The 18,628-nt window shown below is 42.0% G+C and overlaps 1 protein-coding gene and 1 long non-coding RNA gene across 3 annotated transcripts in view; one reads left to right on the forward strand and one right to left on the reverse strand.

Annotated features, from left to right (window-relative positions):
* Positions 1-4,901: 4,901 nt before the first annotated feature.
* LOC121550031 (progressive ankylosis protein homolog B-like) overlaps positions 4,902-18,628 on the reverse strand; it is a 38,471-nt gene continuing 24,744 nt past the window's right edge. For both annotated transcript variants that reach the window (XM_041862102.1, XM_041862100.1), the window contains 6 exons: positions 14,408-14,500; positions 14,169-14,261; positions 7,579-7,708; positions 7,095-7,218; positions 5,580-5,679; positions 4,902-5,458 (listed from right to left, as the gene is read on the reverse strand). In XM_041862102.1, coding sequence (XP_041718036.1) covers positions 5,339-5,458; positions 5,580-5,679; positions 7,095-7,218; positions 7,579-7,708; positions 14,169-14,261; positions 14,408-14,500 — 660 coding nt within the window. In that variant the 3' untranslated portion in view covers positions 4,902-5,338. The remainder of the gene's footprint in view (positions 5,459-5,579; positions 5,680-7,094; positions 7,219-7,578; positions 7,709-14,168; positions 14,262-14,407; positions 14,501-18,628) is intronic.
* On the forward strand, positions 9,109-9,826 carry LOC121550032. The gene is made up of 2 exons (XR_005996894.1): positions 9,109-9,152; positions 9,355-9,826. It is a non-coding gene; the product is annotated as an uncharacterized LOC121550032 (long non-coding RNA).

The following is an 18,628-nucleotide window of genomic DNA, read 5'->3' on the forward strand; positions in this document are numbered from 1 at the left end:
ATGACGCTCAAATAAAAAATCATTCAACGTAATTAGGTTTTCTATCATCTTAATCGAGGCTTAGATTAGCCTCTCTCACATTTCAGTGTTCTAACTTTTAAACAAAGCTGCATGGGATTTTTCTCTATGCGACTCTGTCTGCAATGTTTGCTTTAGGATCATGTGCGCTTGTGGATTTAACAGCTCGCAGTTCCAACTCATACACGTCAAAACATCAGCTATGCGGATTTCAGCTAAAGTGGATCTGATTGAATCGGGCCCAAAGTCACACATAGTAAGATTGAGGGATTCCCGACCCCTCACTGTTAATATACACTTTGCAATACCCGTCGGCAGTATAGAATAGCACTATAGCCTTTTAATAGTGTACAATGTAAAATGCACTTGCCTGGCCTTAAAATCAAGAAAAAAATAGTTTCCCTTTCATTGCTGTGGACAGGTTCTCCTGTGTCCGTTGTTTCCCATGTTCAATTGATTAAGTGATTAATACGTATCCTCTTTCTTTAGTTAATGAATACACTAATTGTCTGGAGGATTGGAAGACCTTAAGTTATTTACATGGATGAACACTTCAGTGCATGGCTTGTCTGTGCAGTGTGTTCCTCATCATGGCAGATCTCCACTCCTTATTGGCTGATTGTCCACACTCAAGGAGCCTATTAGCCCTTTACATTCCTGGGAATTGTCCTATATGTACAGTTGAAGTCGGAAGTTTGTACACCTTAGCCAAATACATTTAAACTCAGTTTTTCACAATTCCTGACATTTAATCCTAGTAAAAATTCCCTGTCTTAGGTCAGTTAGGATCCCCACTTTATTGTAAGAATGTGAAATGTCAGAATAATAGTAGATTTATTTCAGCTTTTCATTCTTTCATCACATTCCCAGTGGGTCAGAAGTTTACATACACTCAATTAGTATTTGGTAGCATTGCCTTTAAATTGTTTAACTTGGGTCAAATGTTTCGAGTAGCCTTCCACAAGCTTCCCACAATAAGTTGAGTGAATTTTGGCCCATTCCTCCTGACAATGCTGGTGTAACTGAGTCAGGTTTGTAGGCCTCCTTGCTCGCACACGCTTTTTCAGTTCTGCCCACACATTTTCTATAGGATTGAGGTCAGGGCTTTGTGATGGCCAGCAGCAAAGCACCCCAACAGCATGATGCTGCCACCCCCGTGCTTCACGGTTGGGATGGTGTTCTTCGGCTTGCAAACAGCCCCCTTTTTCCACCAAACATAGCGATGGTCATTATGGCCAAACAGTTCTATTTTTGTTTCATCAGACCAGAGGACATTTCTCCAAAAAGTACGATCTTTGTCCCCATGTGCAGTTGCAAACCGTAGTCTGGCTTTTTAATGGCGTTTTTGGAGCAGTGGCTTCTTCCTTGCTGAGCGGCCTTTCAGGTTATGTCGATATAGGACTCGTTTTAAAGTGGATATAGATACTTTTGTACCTGTTTCCTCCAGCAACTTCACAAGGTCCTTTGCTGATGTTCTGGGATTGATTTGCACTTTTTCGCACCAAAGTACATTCATCTCTAGGAGACAGAACGTGTCTCCTTCCTGAGTGGTATGACAGCTGTGTGGTCTCATGGTGTTTATACTTGCATACTATTGTTTGTACAGATGAACGTGGTACCTTCAGGCATTTGGAAATTACTCCCAAGGATGAACCAGACTTGTGGAGGTCTACAATTATTTTTATGAGGTCTTGGCTGATTTCTTTTGATTTTCCATTGATGTCAAGCAAAGAGGCACTGAGTTTGAAGGTAGGCCTTGAAATACACTGCTCAAAAAAATAAAGGTAACACTAAAATAACACATCCTAGATCTGAATGAATGAAATAATCTTATTAAACACTTATTTCTTTACATAGTTGGATGTGCTGACAACAAAATCACAAAAATTATCAATGGAAATCAAATGTATCAACCCATGGAGGTCTGGATTTGGAGTCACCCTCAAAATTAAAGTGGAAAACCACACTACAGGCTGATCCAACTTTGATGTAATGTCCTTAAAACAAGTTAAAATGAGGCTCAGTAGTGTGTGTGGCCTCCACGTGCCTGTATGACCTCCCTACAACGCCTGGGCACGCTCCTGATGAGCTGGCGTATGGTCTCCTGAGGGATCTCCTCCCAGACCTGGACTAAAGCATCCGCCAACTCCTGGACAGTCTGTGGTGCAACGTGGCGTTGGTGGATGGAGCGAGACATGATGTCCCAGATGTGCTCAATTGGATTCAGGTCTGGGGAACGGGCGGGCCAGTCCATAGCATCAATGCCTTCCTCTTGCAGGAACTGCTGACACACGAGGTCTAGCATTGTCTTGCATTAGGAGGAACCCAGGGCCAACCGCACCAGCATATGGTCTCACAAGGGGTCTGAGGATCTCATCTCGGTACCTAATGGCAGTGAGGCTACCTCTGGCGAGCACATGGAGGGCTGTGCGGCCCCCCCAAAGAAATGCCACCCCACACCATGACTGACCCACCGCCAAACCGGTCATGCTGGAGGATGTTGCAGGCAGCGTTCTCCACGGCGTCTCCAGACTCTGTCACGTCTGTCAAGTGCTCAGTGTGAACCTGCTTTCATCTGTGAAGAGCACAGGGCGCCAGTGGCGAATTTGCCAATCTTGGTGTTCTCTGGCAAATGCCAAACGTCCTGCACGGTGTTGGGCTGTAAGCACAACCCCCACCTGTGGACGTCGGGCCCTCATACCACCCTCATGGAGTCTGTTTCTGACCGTTTGAGCAGACACATGCACATTTGTGGCCTGCTGGAGGTCATTTTGCAGGGCTCTGGCAGTGCTCCTCCTGCTCCTCCTTGCACAAAGGTAGAGGTAGCAGTCCTGCTGCTGGGTTGTTGCCCTCCTACGGCCTCCTCCACGTCTCCTGATGTACTGGCCTGTCTCCTGGTAGCGCCTCCATGCTCTGGACACTACGCTGACAGACACAGCAAACCTTCTTGCCACAGCTCGCATTGATGTGCCATCCTGGAAGAGCTGCACTACCTGAGCCACTTGTGTGGGTTGTAGACTCCGTCTCATGCTACCACTAGAGTGAAAGCACCGCCAGCATTCAAAAGTGACCAAAACATCAGCCAGGAAGCATAGGAACTGAGAAGTGGTCTGTGGTCACCACCTGCAAAACCAGTCCTTTATTGGGGGGTGTCTTGCTAATTGCCTATAATTTCCACCTGTTGTCTATTCCATTTGCACAACAGCATGTGAAATTTATTGTCAATCAGTGTTGCTTCCTAAGTGGACAGTTTGATTTCACAGAAGTGTGATTGACTTGGAGTTACATTGTGTTGTTTAAGTGTTCCGTTTATTTTTTTGAGCAGCGTACATCCACAGGTACACCTCCAATTGACTCAAATGATTTCAATTAGCCTATCAGAAGCTTCTAAAGCCATGACATCATTTTCTGGAATTTTCCAAACTGTTTAAAGGCACAGTCAACTTAGTGTATGTAAACTTCTGACCCACTGGAATTGTGATACAGTGAATAAGTGAAATAATCTGTCTGTAAACAATTGTTGGAAAAATTACTTGTGTCATGCACAAAGTAGATGTCCTAACCGACTTGCCAAAACTATAGTTTGTTAACAAGAAATGTGTGGAGTGGTTGTAAAACAAGTTTTAATGACTCCAACCTAAGTGTATGTAAACTTCCGACTTCAACTGTATATGGCTTAATTGAAACGTTTCTTACAGAATAAATCTGTAATGCATAACCATTGTAGCAATTGAAAGGGAACAGTTTGGAAATAATGGGTAAATTATTAGGCCAAAAGGTGAGTACACAACAGTTCACCTGACACGACTGAATCAAAACAGTACATTTGATTTTGTGCATTTCACATTTACTGTACTTTTGCCACATTTGTTAATGGAAAAAATTATAACTGAATACATTCAGTAACATAAGACTATTCCTGGAAAATGTGGGGTAGGTGGACCATAAGAAAACAATTACAAGGGTATGAGTGAGAACTAACTGTTGACTCCATAGCCCCGTTTATACCTGGTGCTAACGTTGTACTTTGTCCTGATCTTGTCCACATTCTGATTGTGCCCACATTTTTAGAGAGATGTAGACGATTAAAATACGCATTGTGATAAGTGTAACCAGACAAGGACATGTTGGCGACAGGTATAAACGAGGCTCAAGTGGCCACACCTCTCCAAAGTGTGCACAGTTCCTAAGCAATTTCAATGCCCTTTTATGGACTAAGGCTGCATTTACACAGGCAGCTCAATTCTGAAATGTTTCCACTAATTGGTCTTTTGACCAATCACATCAGTTATTTTCTTTTTCACAGCTGATTGGTCAAAAGACTGATTAGTGGAAAAAAATAATCAGAATTGGGATGCCTGTGTAAACGCAGACAAAGTCTTCAACAATAAGGTACTTTTAGTTCTCCTAGCTGTGCCGTTGAGGAACTAGAGCAAGCACACTTGTAGTCGTTTCGTTTGGAACACAACCCTGCAATCAAACAATTACTGTTAACGCAATCCAAAAACGGTCCATTATAGATCGCAATCTGGGTCAGGTGGGCATGATTTCAAAGCTTGTTCTTTTGCCAATATGACTAGCTACGTTATAAAATCCGATCTTACAGTGTTGTGCTTTCACATGGCAATTCAGAGAAACAGATTGTAATTTTGGTGGGCATAGAAAGGAGTCCTGAGTGCATTCAGGTTCATGTGCCGCAGCAAATTTTCTTCACAATAAACAAACATAGGCTTATTCTGTTCAGAACAACCCAGAGTATGGCGCCATATAATCTTGTAACTGTATATAAAACATAGTGATCATAAACGTTGACACTGTATATGACATGAGTTTTATGATTTGGAAATGTGAAGTGCAAATTTGGACACAGGTGTTCGGCTTGCTTGTTTGACATCAAAGCGGTATTTATTATAATCCTCACATCTTTCAAAATACATAGTCACCTTTTTAATTTACAACATTTCTGTCAGACAAAAGATTTGCAAGAGTTGCCCAATTATCAGGAGCGATGGGGGCAAATTCTTGTCGCACACAGTGCTCAAGTTCAGAACGGCTGTCAGTCAAAACCCGTGAAGCGCAGAGCCAGAGCTCTGACGTCATATATAGCATGTTAATGTACAGCCACTACGTTCCAATTTAGGCGCTTATTTGTGCCCAAATCTAACATTTTCAACCGGTATACAAGTACGAGTGCAAAGGGTTAAGGACTCTGATTCCTCAGTTGTTCTCTCAGGTCTGGTATTAGGGCCTACCCACTGGAATTATCTTTCTCTGTTGCGCTTAGCTCCATTTTCTCCTGTCCCTTTCCCTCCAAGTGCCTCTACTCCTCTTCCTCCTGGAGCTCCTCGATGGAGTCCTTCTGAGTTCTGGAACGCACCTCACTCGGAGGAACAGAGTCCTCTCCCTCCACCAGCAGCTTGCTGGCCATCTCATAGTTTTTCTGTGAAAGAGAAGGAGAGAGACATGAAAAGGAATGAAGAGCAATTTAGAGTGATTTTGTACTTCACTGTATGACTATACAGTTTCTTACTCTCCTTTTGCCTTTAGGGATGGGTCTTCACCTGTTTTTGATAGACATAGCAGGCAGCTATGGTCACCATGGTAGACTCCCCTACGAAACCAGCCAACAGGGACCCAACCCCCAGAGTGGCCCCGTGGACACTGAAACACAAACCACAGCATTCATCAACTTTGGAACCACTGACCAGTAGAGATCAGAATACAGGATATACAGTAGGCCTATGTGGTACAGGCTTACCAAATTGGAATACATTTTGAGGATCTATATAGACTAAAATAAGACATATTTAACCCTTCCTCAAAAACAAAAGCAACCATTTAGTTGTAGGCCTATTATAGTGTGTGGTGAGCTAAAAATGTACGAGCGGGTTCTGGAAGAACATGAGTCATCCGAGATGTCTTGTTGTGAAATAGCCTGGCATCTGGCACAGATGGATATTTTTGATTGGGTAAAGATGAAAAGGATTTTCCACTCCTGTGAGTCTTTGCTATAGCAGCAGGTCTGGTCTACTTGCTTGGACTTGTCAGTCCGGATGAAAGGTGTTGCTAAGCGATGGAAGAAAGGTCCTCGTTGGCGGATTCCAGGAATCAGGAGGGAATAAGCAGGAAATCCAGAATCCTCCTACCAGGATTTCTGGAAATCCATGGAATTTATTGAAAGTTCCTGGAATTTTGCAACCCTAGTGATATATAATAATACATTTTATTTATAACGCACTAATATTTCTGCAGAATAAGTGCAGATGCAGTTTGCCCACAGTGAAATTACCATCTTGAAGTTACATTTTTTTTTACGCATACGTTTCAGATAGAAAAATGGCTTTGCGAGAAACGGCAGTAACATATTCACTTACATTTAATACGCCATTTAGCAGACGCTTTTATCCAAAGCGACTTACAGTCACGTGCGCATACATTTTTACGTATGGGTGGTCCCGGGGATCGAACCCACTACCCTGGCGTTACAAGCGCCATGCTCTACCAATTGAGCTACAGAGGACCACAAATGTATCTTATTTACAGATAAGGTAGAGTAAAATAAGGACAGCTAATATTGTAGATGGGTCAAATTCTGGTACAGCAAAAAGCATGTTTTGCTTCCTCATTAGTTTTATATTATGATACCTTATGTTTAATTCAAAACCATGCACAAGGAACCGGTCTACAGATTTAATGTGTATATTAGCTCAATACAAAACTGCAGAGAACCCATTAACGCCTATCCTCACAATGAATGTGCACAGTCTGCATTTGATGGTAGGTGATGCAGTGAATGGTGATCATTTACATATTCCTGATTTAAACTCTCCTCTCTGAATACATTTCTATTCATGTTTGCTCATCATGAAACAGGTAGCAGCTCCTCAACTCTGTCAAATTGAAGTCTAATCAAAATTTCACACTGAGCAAAGTTTGCTGGATTCAAATGAACCATCTTGATCCAGTTTTAGAATATAACCATTTTCCATATTAGTCAAAAGTAATTGACTATAAAGGGAATAGGGTGTCATTTGGGACACAGAGACTGGTAGGTGTCCAGTGAGGTGTCCACCTACCCAATAGAAGGCAACACGACCAGGCTGGTGATGAGGACGATGATGCGGAGTACAGAGCTGGGGGCCAGCACAAAGGTCTTCTTCAAGGTCATGAACCAACCAGTCAGGTGGGACCGGACTATCACTACACACACACACACACACACACACACACACACACACACGGAAAGTCAGTGGAAACATTACATCACAGACAGACTGCTCTCTCAGCTAAACCATGGCTCATAGCTGTTCACACACAAAACCCTCATACTCAGACAAGAGGAACAAGACACTGCATTTTGGGACTGATCATAATGGTCAGACATTTCCAGCAGATATTTCCTGTTAAAGCAACTTCCTGTTAATATATACTGTATTTAACCTGTGGCCCGTCGGGACTCAAACCCACAACTCTAGTGTTGCAACCACCATGCTCCAGTCAACTGGGCAACAGGCATAGGGAGTGTTTTAATGCTGAAATAAGAAGAGCGGTTCTTCTTACCTGGCAAAGGGAAGAAGGAGAAGATCCTTAGTGGAAGTACACAGATCTCAGCGAAGGCCAAGTCCACCCCGATCACATCCACCAGGATCTTCTCCGAGATGTGAGGGGTCCAGAACACCACGAAGCAGAGCTGTCCAAAGGTTAACAAACAGAGGTGTTCATTACGCCACATATAGCTGGGCAAACAGAGTAATTTAACTCGGTGTTAAGCACACACCACAAAGTTGGGCAACCTTGCCAAAACCATGCCTCGTTAGAATTTACACGATCATTAAAGCAGCAATCAGCAGCTATAACAATAACAAAGAGTCCTTCCCACCCATTATTTGGTAAAAAGCTGAAGGATGGGGCTGGAGACCATCCACGATATAGAAATTACAGTTTTAACCCTGTTTTAAAGGTTATATAGCGTTTGATTACATTTATTTGTTTACAAACATTGGAATAAAACAAGCTTCTATTTTGGGTTCTGATGGGGTACAACAGTTGAACTAAGCTCATGAGGCATTTATAAAAGTTATCAATGGGTACATATCATACATTTATCAATCCAAAAATGTATGTAGCAACTGTTGCCCCTTTAAGGCGAGTGGTTTCCGGTTCACTGTGGTCCCTTAGAAGTTAACACAGGCCAGACGTGTGACCGAATTCATTCATTCTAATTGTGGTAGCAATGTACTGTAGATACAGTATATAACAATATTGCAAATCAAGCAAGTCAATGTATAAACTATCTGTAGTGCTCATCAGGTTCTGGTTAAAAAAACATTGGATTGTCAAAGAAAATGTAGCAGTGTAGTCGTGCTGATTACTATCAGATGTTTTTCTAGATGTCTACGGTTAGTCAGTCACCTGTCATACTGTACACAACTAGAGAGGTCATTTTGAGTCAATGAATCAGTGTTTTTCCTCCATTTTTTCGCCAGACTTCCTCACTTTAAACGCCAACTAAAGTCAAAGGGAAATCATCTAAAACCCATTTGCTTTGTTTACAGTGTAAACTTTACACTGATCCTTTTTGTGGTGTTTCTTGTACACCGTTATCCACCTTGTCCGCTCTGTGCTGTTCTCTGTTGTCTATCCCTTGGAGTCAGATGCAAATCAGAGAAAGTCTTGGCCTGTAGTCTGCCAGACTGGCTTTGCCAGAGTTTTCATCAAGCCTATAGGCCATGCCCATCTGGCCCAACGTGCTGTGTGCTGGCAGGCATGAGCCCACACCCACTTGTTTAAAACTGGAATTCCACATCTGGCTGGAATGCCACCGCCACTTCGCTCTCTGGCTCCAAGACCTAACCTTGGCCACAAACTTCCTGTTTTTCCATTTCCTCTAATCAAACCAGTTTTTCTTACTATTTCCATTTCCACCCTGCATTTACCACATACTGGGGTTAAAGCAAAACAAAATACCATGACTGATTTCAGATCGATTGTCTGTGCGGCCCAGTTATCCTCCCCTTTAAAGTAAAAAAGTACTGACCACCATACTTTTAGGGAAAGAGGATAATTTTGTACATAGTTCTACAGTTTCCATGGCGCCCTAGCAGCAGCCTAAGCAGAGAGCTCCTGTACATTTTGTAAATATTTTTGTAATTAATTCATTTATGGCATTTGTTTACCAACAATATATATATAAAAAAAAAAAGAATGAACAATTAATATAGCTAATTCATATAAATCAGAATCCACCACAGCATTAAGACTGAAGCTGGCAAGTCCTTTGTTTGTTTGGCTAGCTAGCTAACATTAACTGGCTAGCTGTTTTGATTCGAATTCCAGCCAATGTCCGGCGGTTGAGGATGGAGAGAAGCCGAAAGCAAGACGGCAGAGGTGTGCAGTGATGAGGATCGTAGGAAGGACAAAGTTACAAGGCTGCTCTTGAATTATTATTGAAATGTGGTGTGCTTTCTGGTGCCACGTAACTGCTGTAGCATCATCCAAGTGGCTGCTTCATTTTGGTAGCAGTGAAGGAGTAGCTAACTAGCTAGCAGAGGCTGCAGTGGCTTAGCTCAAACTGAATTTGACTGAGGTTTACTACGGAAAAGACAGAAACAGCGAGACACCTTGATGAGCTTCCTGCCTGCCTCCGAACTTTCTCTCCCTGCTTGACCACCTCCCTCAGATGACCACTCAAGCCATAAACCTTCTCATGACTGTCCAACACAGGATGTTGTGATGTTGTTTTTCTTAATTACTTGTATTGTTGTGTGCTTTCAGGGCTGGCAACTTTTGATAAAAACTTGGAGTGAGATTTGCTATGTGAATTTCATTGCCCTCTGGCACAATCCCTAGACGGGGGACTGGGGGTCCTCCCCAAGGAACATTTTACTGTTTTAAAGCTAATTTCTATGTATTTTGACATGATTTAGATTTTTTTTAAATAAAAACCCAGATCAGGTGTATTCAGGACGCTTTGAACATTAAATGAACACTCAAAATTCGACAACTTTGTTACTGTCAGAATTTTGGGAGATTACATTTAAAGTATACTAATATTTTTAAACAAAATTGATACTTTATTCAGACAGTAATGAAATTAGATAGGTAAATGCTAGACACAGTGAGAAGGTTGGAAGTAGGGATTGATCCCTGTTCTCAAGTGGAAAGTTGTATGCGACACCAGTCTCTCTGCACAGGAGATTTTTATATTAATGGTTGATGGCAGTGGCTAACCAAATCATATACAGTGGGGGAAAAAAAGTATTTAGTCAGCCACCAATTGTGCAAGTTCTCCCACTTAAATAGATGAGCCCTGTAATTTTCATCATAGGTACACGTCAACTATGACAGACAAAATGAGAATTTTTTTTCCAGAAAATCACATTGTAGGATTTTTAATGAATTTATTTGCAAATTATGGTGGAAAATAAGTATTTGGTCAATAACAACATTTTCTCAATACTTTGTTATATACCCTTTGTTGGCAATGACACAGGTCAAACGTTTTCTGTAAGTCTAAGGTTTTCACACACTGTTGCTGGTATTTTGGCCCATTCCTCCATGCAGATCTCCTCTAGAGCAGTGATGTTTTGGGGCTGTCGCTGGGAAACACGGACTTTCAACTCCCTCCAAAGATTTTCTATGGGGTTGAGATCTGGAGACTGGCTAGGCCACTCCAGGACCTTGAAATGCTTCTTACGAAGCCACTCCTTCGTTGCCCGGGCGGAGTGTTTGGGATCATTGTCATGCTGAAAGACCCAGCCACGTTTCATCTTCAATGCCCTTGCTGATGGAAGGAGGTTTTCACTCAAAATCTCACGATACATGGCCCCATTCATTCTTTCCTTTACACGGATCAGTCGTCCTGGTCCCTTTGCAGAAAAACAGCCCCAAAGCATGATGTTTCCACCCCCATGCTTCACAGTAGGTATGGTGTTCTTTGGATGCAACTCAGCATTCTTTGTCCTCCAAACACGACGAGTTGAGTTTTTACCAAAAAGTTATATTTTGGTTTCATCTGACATTCTCCCAATCCTCTTCTGGATCATCCAAATGCAAACTTCAGACGGGCCTGGACATGTACTGGCTTAAGCAGGGGGACACGTCTGGCACTGCAGGATTTGAGTCCCTGGCGGCGTAGTGTGTTACTGATGGTAGGCTTTGTTACTTTGGTCCCAGCTCTCTGCAGGTCATTCACTAGGTCCCCCCGTGTGGTTCTGGGATTTTTGCTCACCGTTCTTGTGATCATTTTGACCCCACGGGGTGAGATCTTGCGTGGAGCCCCAGATCGAGGGAGATTATCAGTGGTCTTGTATGTCTTCCATTTCCTAATAATTGCTCCCACAGTTGATTTCTTCAAACCAAGCTGCTTACCTATTGCAGATTCAGTCTTCCCAGCCTGGTGCAGGTCTACAATTTTGTTTCTGGTGTCCTTTGACAGCTCTTTGGTCTTGGCCATAGTGGATTTTGGAGTGTGACTGTTTGAGGTTGTGGACAGGTGTCATTATACTGATAACAAGTTCAAACAGGTGCCATTAATACAGGTAACGAGTGGAGGACAGAGGAGCCTCTTAAAGAAGAAGTTACAGGTCTGTGAGAGCCAGAAATCTTGCTTGTTTGTAGGTGACCAAATAATTATTTTCCACCATAATTTGCAAATAAATTCATTAAAAATCCTACAATGTGATTTTCTGGATTTTTTTTCCTCAATTTGTCTGTCATAGTTACCGTGTACCTATGATGAAAATTACAGGCCTCTCTCATCTTTTTAAGTGGGAGAACTTGCACAATTGGTGGCTGACTAAATACTTTTTTTCCCCACTGTATTGCAGTCTCCTTGTCCATAGACTGCTTTCAAGGTAAGGATACAAACATTTTGTAATTGAGTTGAACTCTTTAAAACAGGGCTAAATTCTGAAAATCGCCCAACCTTCAAGACAAATCTAATGAATACCAATATTCAGTGGGTTTATGACTACTAGTTGAAGATCCTTGCCATCATCTTACACAATAGGATGCGTTTGAGTTGAGAGTCCCCCTACCACCTCATATAACTCATTTTCAAGACACAAGTAGGCATATCAGATTTCAAATATGTGATTACAGTGGCAAAATTGGGAAGAAGTAGAATAATAAAATAAGGGTGGAGAATAACTGCAGTGTTCTTGCTGACAAGCACAGTAATTACCCTATATTTTAGCCCATTGTTAAGAATGAGAATTGTTCCACTGATCAGACTAAATAAAGTAAATAGATAATAAAATATGTTGAAGACAAGATTACATAAATATGCCCCTACACCCCAACCAAATTATTTTTCTATGTATTGTCCCCACTCTAGAATCAAACTTACACTTTTGGGTTCACAATCTGTTTGACAAAATTATTTTCATAGTTACAAATCAGGTCACCCTACCAAACTTCCCTGCTAAAACATACTGTAGGTCTGTCTGCTGCTGCCTTTTCGTTGTCACAGCCTAAATGCCAATCACCAAACGAGGGGACTAATGCAAGTGGGGATTAAATCGACTTTAGTACATGCTGTCAAAAGGCTGCATTCTGCAATAGGGACAGGTATAACAGCAACCTCATTTTGTTGACAACATTGTACATGAAACAGTGCTTCCGTGCTGCTCTTTTTACAGTTTTATAAACTCAGCGGAGAACGTTCTCGCTCTCTTTAAAACATGCATCCAATCCCCTTGGTCCCTTACATAACTATACCAATCATATGCGTCAATGTGCCGCGGTTCACAGTGCTGTGGCAAGACAAGACCGCTCATGATGTTAAATTGCAGGCGCAGATGCTGCAATTTCAAAACGATTTGGAGCATAGTTGAAAAGTTAACGCGCTGAGTATACAATGGACTAATTTGAAAAATAAAAGCAGTACTTTTCAATGCTGCGGGATGCTGACCTTCTAGGCAGAGTTGCAAAGGAAAAGCCATATCTCAGACTGCCCATTTTAATATTTTATTTTTATTGGCCAGTCTGAGATATGGCTTTTTCTTTGCAACTCTGCCTAGGAGGTCAGCATCCCGGAGTCGCCTCTTCACTGTTGACATTAAGACTGGTGTTTTGCGGGTACTATTTAATGAAGCTGCCAGTTGAGGACCTGTGAGGCGTCTGTTTCTCAAACTAGACACTAATGTTTTTGTCCTCTTGCTCAGTTGTGCACCGGGGCCTCCCACTCCTCTTTCTATTCTGGTTAGAGCCAGTTTGCGCTGTTCTGTGAAGGGAGTAGTACACAGCGTTGTACGAGATCTTCAGTTTCTTGGCAATTTCTCGCATGGAATAGCCTTCATTTCTCAGAACAAGAATAGACTGACGAGTTTCAGAAGAAAGTTATTTGTTTCTGGCCATTTTGAGCCTGTAATCGAACCCACAATTGCTGATGCTCCAGATACTCAACTAGTCTCAAGAAGGCCAGTTTTATTGCTTCTTTAATCAGCACAACAGTTTTCAGCTGTGCTAACTTAATTGCAAAAGGATTTCCTAATGATCAATTAGCCTTTTAAAATGATAAACTTGGATTAGCAAACACAAAGTGCCATTGGAACACAGGACTGATGGTTGCTGATAATGGGCCTCTGTACACCTATGTAGATATTCCATTAAAAGAATCCGCCGTTTCCAGCTACAATAGCCATTTACAACATTAACAATGTCGACACTGTATTTCTGATCATTTTGCTGATATTTTAATGGACAAAAAAATTGCTTTTCTTTCGAAAACAAGGACATTTCTAAGTGACCCCAAACTTTTGAACGGTAGTGTATATCTATGGCACTGTGCTTATCTATCAGACGTGTCTTCTTTGCCTTCCTCCTTTTCTCATAATCATTTTCAGCTAGGACCAAAAAAGTAGGCTATAGTTCAGGAAATTAATAAGTACGACACCGGACGTTATGTAAGAAGCATTAACAGAGGTAGAAATGCCAAGCATTTGTCAGTGCAGGACACTTAAGGGATGATTTGCTCTGCTTGCGTGAGTCTCAACCTATTTTGGCTCTGAATTCTACACTCTGAATTCTAATTTTTTCTGTAGAGTTGGTATACTTCCCAATATACTTTGATTCTATGACTTATCAAAATACAGTATTGGAATAAAAACAGATCCATACAGATCCTTCTTTCTATAGATCCTTCTTACCGTGAGTGATAGTGCCAAACAACAGGCTGTAAACTTTTTGATATGAGTCTTTGTAACCGGAGTGCCAGAGATAGGCTTATTGCTGGGATTGGTCTGTTGGAGAAGAGAACAGTATCATTAGTGGGGAATAAAGGACGCCAATACAAGTCACCTGTATTCATTTAAAGCTGATGATATTTACTACATTGTGATCTCCAACAAGAGGCTATTGTTAGACTGTGGATGAGGTCTTGGTTAACCTTGTCGAAAGCAGGATAGATGGCCCTCAGTTCAGTCAGCCAGCCGTACGGCAAGTGACCCACAGGGTAGGTGGCAGTGAGGACAGCCACAGCCTGGTCAAGCAAAGATAGAGACAGACATTAGGACTCATATGCCATTTCATTTTCTTTTTGGACAGCTTACAGTAATGTAGCCAAGATGTTAAAACACGACTGATGAGGCAAAGCCTATCAGCAAAGACAATTCTGAATATGTGCTAAGTTGGTAATCGCATGTGGATTTTCCCATATCTATCGAATCAAATTATATTTGTCACATGCTTTGTAAACAACAGGTGTAGACTAACAGTGAAATGCTTACTTACGGGTCCTTTTCCAACTATGCAGAGTTAAAGATAAAAGAAAAAGAATGAAAGTGACGAGGAATAAATACACATGGTATAACAATTACGAGTAAAAATAACATGGCTATATACAGGGAGTACCAGTACCGAGTCGATGGGCAGGGGTACGAGGTAATTGAGGTAGCTATGTACAGTGCCTTCGGAAAGTATTCAGACCCCTTGACTTTTTCCAAATTTTGTTACGTTACAACCTCATTCTAAAATTGATTAAAATGTTTTTTTTTCTCCTAAATCAGTCTACACACAATACCCCATCATGACAACGCAAAAACTGGTTTTTAGAAATTTTAGCAAATACCTCATCTCTGTACCCCACACATACAATTATCTGTAACGTCCCTCAGTCGAGTAGTGAATTTCAAAAATATTAAACCACAAAGACCAGCAAGGTTTTCCAATGCAAAGAAGGGCACATATTGGTAGATTTTATTTGTTACCAAAGGATTGAATATCCCTTTGAACATGGGGAAGTTATTAATTACACTTTGGATGGTGTGTCAATACACCCAGTCACTACAAAATTACAGGCATCCTTCCTAACTCAGTTGCCGGAGAGGAAAGAAACCGCTCAGGGATTTCACCATGAGGCCAATGGTGACATTAAAGTAGTTACAAAGTTGAATGGTTCTGATAGGAGAAAACGGAGGATGGATCAACAACTATGTAGTTACTCCACAATACTAACCTAAACAACAGAGTGAAAAGAAGGAAGCCTGTACAGAGTAAAACATATTCCAAAACATGCATCCTGTTTGCAATAAGGCCCTAAAGTAAAACTGCAAAAAATGTGGCAAAGAAATGAACTTTATGTCCTAAATACAAATAGTTATGTTTGGGGCAAATCCAACAACCAATCACTAAGTACAACTCTTCATATTTTCAAGCATGGTGGTGGCTGCATCATGTTATTGCTATGCTTGTCATCAACAAGGACTAGGGAGTTTTTCTACGATAAAAAGAAACAGGCAAAACCCTAGAGGAAAACCTGGTTCAGTCTGCTTTCCAACAGACACTGGGAGACAAATGTACCTTTCAGCAGGACAATAACCTAAAACACAAGTTGCTTACCAAGACGACATTGAATGTTCCTGAGTGGCCTAGTTACAGTTGACTTAAATTGGCTTAAATCTGAGGCAAGACTTGTCTGTCTAGCAATGATCAACAACCAACTTTTTAAAATAATAATGTGCAAAGCTCTTAAAGACTTACCCAGAAAGACTCTCAGCTATAATCGCTGCCAAAGGGGATTCTAACATGTATTGACTCAGGGGTGTGAATATTTGTAAATTAGATATTTCAATATTTAATTTTCAATAAATTTGCACACATTTCTAAAAACATTTCACTTTATCATTATAGGGTATCGTGTGGAGATGGATGAAAAAATAAATAATATTTAATCAATCAGGCTGTAACAACAAAATGTGGAATAAGTCAAGGGTAGGGGTAAAGTGACTAGGCAACAGGATAGATAATAGACAGCTGTAGCAGCAGCGCATGTGAGCAGTAGAGCAGAGTATGCTGTGAGTGTGAAAGTGTGTGTGTGGCATCAGTATTTACGCGTGTGTTGGGGTGTTAATGTAAGTATGTGTGAGTGTGTGGGTAGAGTCAGTGCAAGAGAGTGAAAAAAAAGATACATGTATATATAAAAAGGGTCAATGCAGGTAGCCATTCATTACTATTTATCAGTCTTGTTTAGCAGTCTTATTGCTTGAGGGTAAAAGCTGTTCAGGGTCCTATTGTATCCATATTTGGTGCACTGGTACCGCTTGCCGTGCGGTAGCAGAGAGAACAACCTCTCCTTCAACGTCAGCAAGACAAATGAGCTGATCGTAAACTACAGGAAACGGAGGGCCGAGCATGCCCCCATTCACATCAACGGGGCTGTAGTGGAGCGGGTCGAGAGCTTCAAGTTCCTCGGTGTCCACATCACTAAGGATCTATCATGGTCCACACACACCAATGCAATCGTGAAGAGGGCACGTGAACCCCTCTTCCCCCTCAGGAGGCTGAAAAGATTTGGCATGGGCCCTCAGACCCCCCAAAAGTTCTACAGCTCCACAGTTGCGAGCATCTTGACTGGCTGCATCACCGCTTGGTATGGCAACTGCTTGGCATCCGACCGCAAGGTTCGACAGAGGGTAGTGCGTACGGCCCAGGCCCAGTAAATCACTGGGGCCCGAGCTCCCTGCCATCCAGGACCTCTTTACCAGGCAGTGTCAGAGGAAGGCCTTAAAAATGGTCAAAGACTCCAGCCACCCAAGTCATAGACCGATGTGCCAAGTCTGGAACCAGCTTCTACCCCTAAGCCATAAGACTGCTACATAGTTAGTTAAATAGTTAACCAAATACAGTGGGGGAAAAAAGTATTTAGTCAGCCACCAATTGTGCAAGTTCTCCCACTTAAAAAGATGAGAGAGGCCTGTAATTTTCATCATAGGTACACGGTAACTATGACAGACAAATTGAGGAAAAAAAATCCAGAAAATCACATTGTAGGATTTTTAATGAATTTATTTGCAAATTATGGTGGAAAATAATTATTTGGTCACCTACAAACAAGCAAGATTTCTGGCTCTCACAGACCTGTAACTTCTTCTTTAAGAGGCTCCTCTGTCCTCCACTCGTTACCTGTATTAATGGCACCTGTTTGAACTTGTTATCAGTATAAAAGACACCTGTCCACAACCTCAAACAGTCACACTCCAAAATCCACTATGGCCAAGACCAAAGAGCTGTCAAAGGACACCAGAAACAAAATTGTAGACCTGCACCAGGCTGGGAAGACTGAATCTGCAATAGGTAAGCAGCTTGGTTTGAAGAAATCAACTGTGGGAGCAATTATTAGGAAATGGAAGACATACAAGACCACTGATAATCTCCCTCGATCTGGGGCTCCACGCAAGATCTCACCCCGTGGGGTCAAAATGATCACAAGAACGGTGAGCAAAAATCCCAGAACCACACGGGGGGACCTAGTGAATGACCTGCAGAGAGCTGGGACCAAAGTAACAAAGCCTACCATCAGTAACACACTACGCCGCCAGGGACTCAAATCCTGCAGTGCCAGACGTGTCCCCCTGCTTAAGCCAGTACATGTCCAGGCCCGTCTGAAGTTTGCTAGAGTGCATTTGGATGATCCAGAAGAGGATTGGGAGAATGTCATATGGTCAGATGAAACCAAAATAGAACTTTTTTGGTAAAAACTCAACTCGTCGTGTTTGGAGGACAAAGAATGCTGAGTTGCATCCAAAGAACACCATACCTACTGTGAAGCATGGGGCTGGAAACATCATGCTTTGGGGCTGTTTTTCTGCAAAGGGACCAGGACGACTGATCCGTGTAAAGGAAAGAATGAATGGGGCCATGTATCGTGAGATTTTGAGTGAAAACCTCCTTCCATCAGCAAGGGCATTGAAGATGAAACGTGGCTGGGTCTTTCAGCATGACAATGATCCCAAACACACCGCCCGGGCAACGAAGGAGTGGCTTCGTAAGAAGCATTTCAAGGTCCTGGAGTGACCTAGCCAGTCTCCAGATCTCAACCCCATAGAAAATCTTTGGAGGGAGTTAAAAGTCCGTGTTGCCCAGCGACAGCCCCAAAACATCACTGCTCTAGAGGAGATCTGCATGGAGAAATGGGCCAAAATACTAGCAACAGTGTGTGAAAACCTTGTGAAGACTTACAGAAAACGTTTGACCTGTGTCATTGCCAACAAAGGGTATATAACAAATTATTGAGAAACTTTTGTTATTGACCAAATACTTATTTTCCACCATCATTGGCAAATAAATTCATAAAAAATCCTACAATGTGATTTTCTGGATTTCTTTTCTC

The sequence above is a fragment of the Coregonus clupeaformis genome, chromosome 34 (genome assembly GCF_020615455.1).
Source record: "Coregonus clupeaformis isolate EN_2021a chromosome 34, ASM2061545v1, whole genome shotgun sequence".
Lineage (NCBI taxonomy): Eukaryota > Metazoa > Chordata > Actinopteri > Salmoniformes > Salmonidae > Coregonus > Coregonus clupeaformis.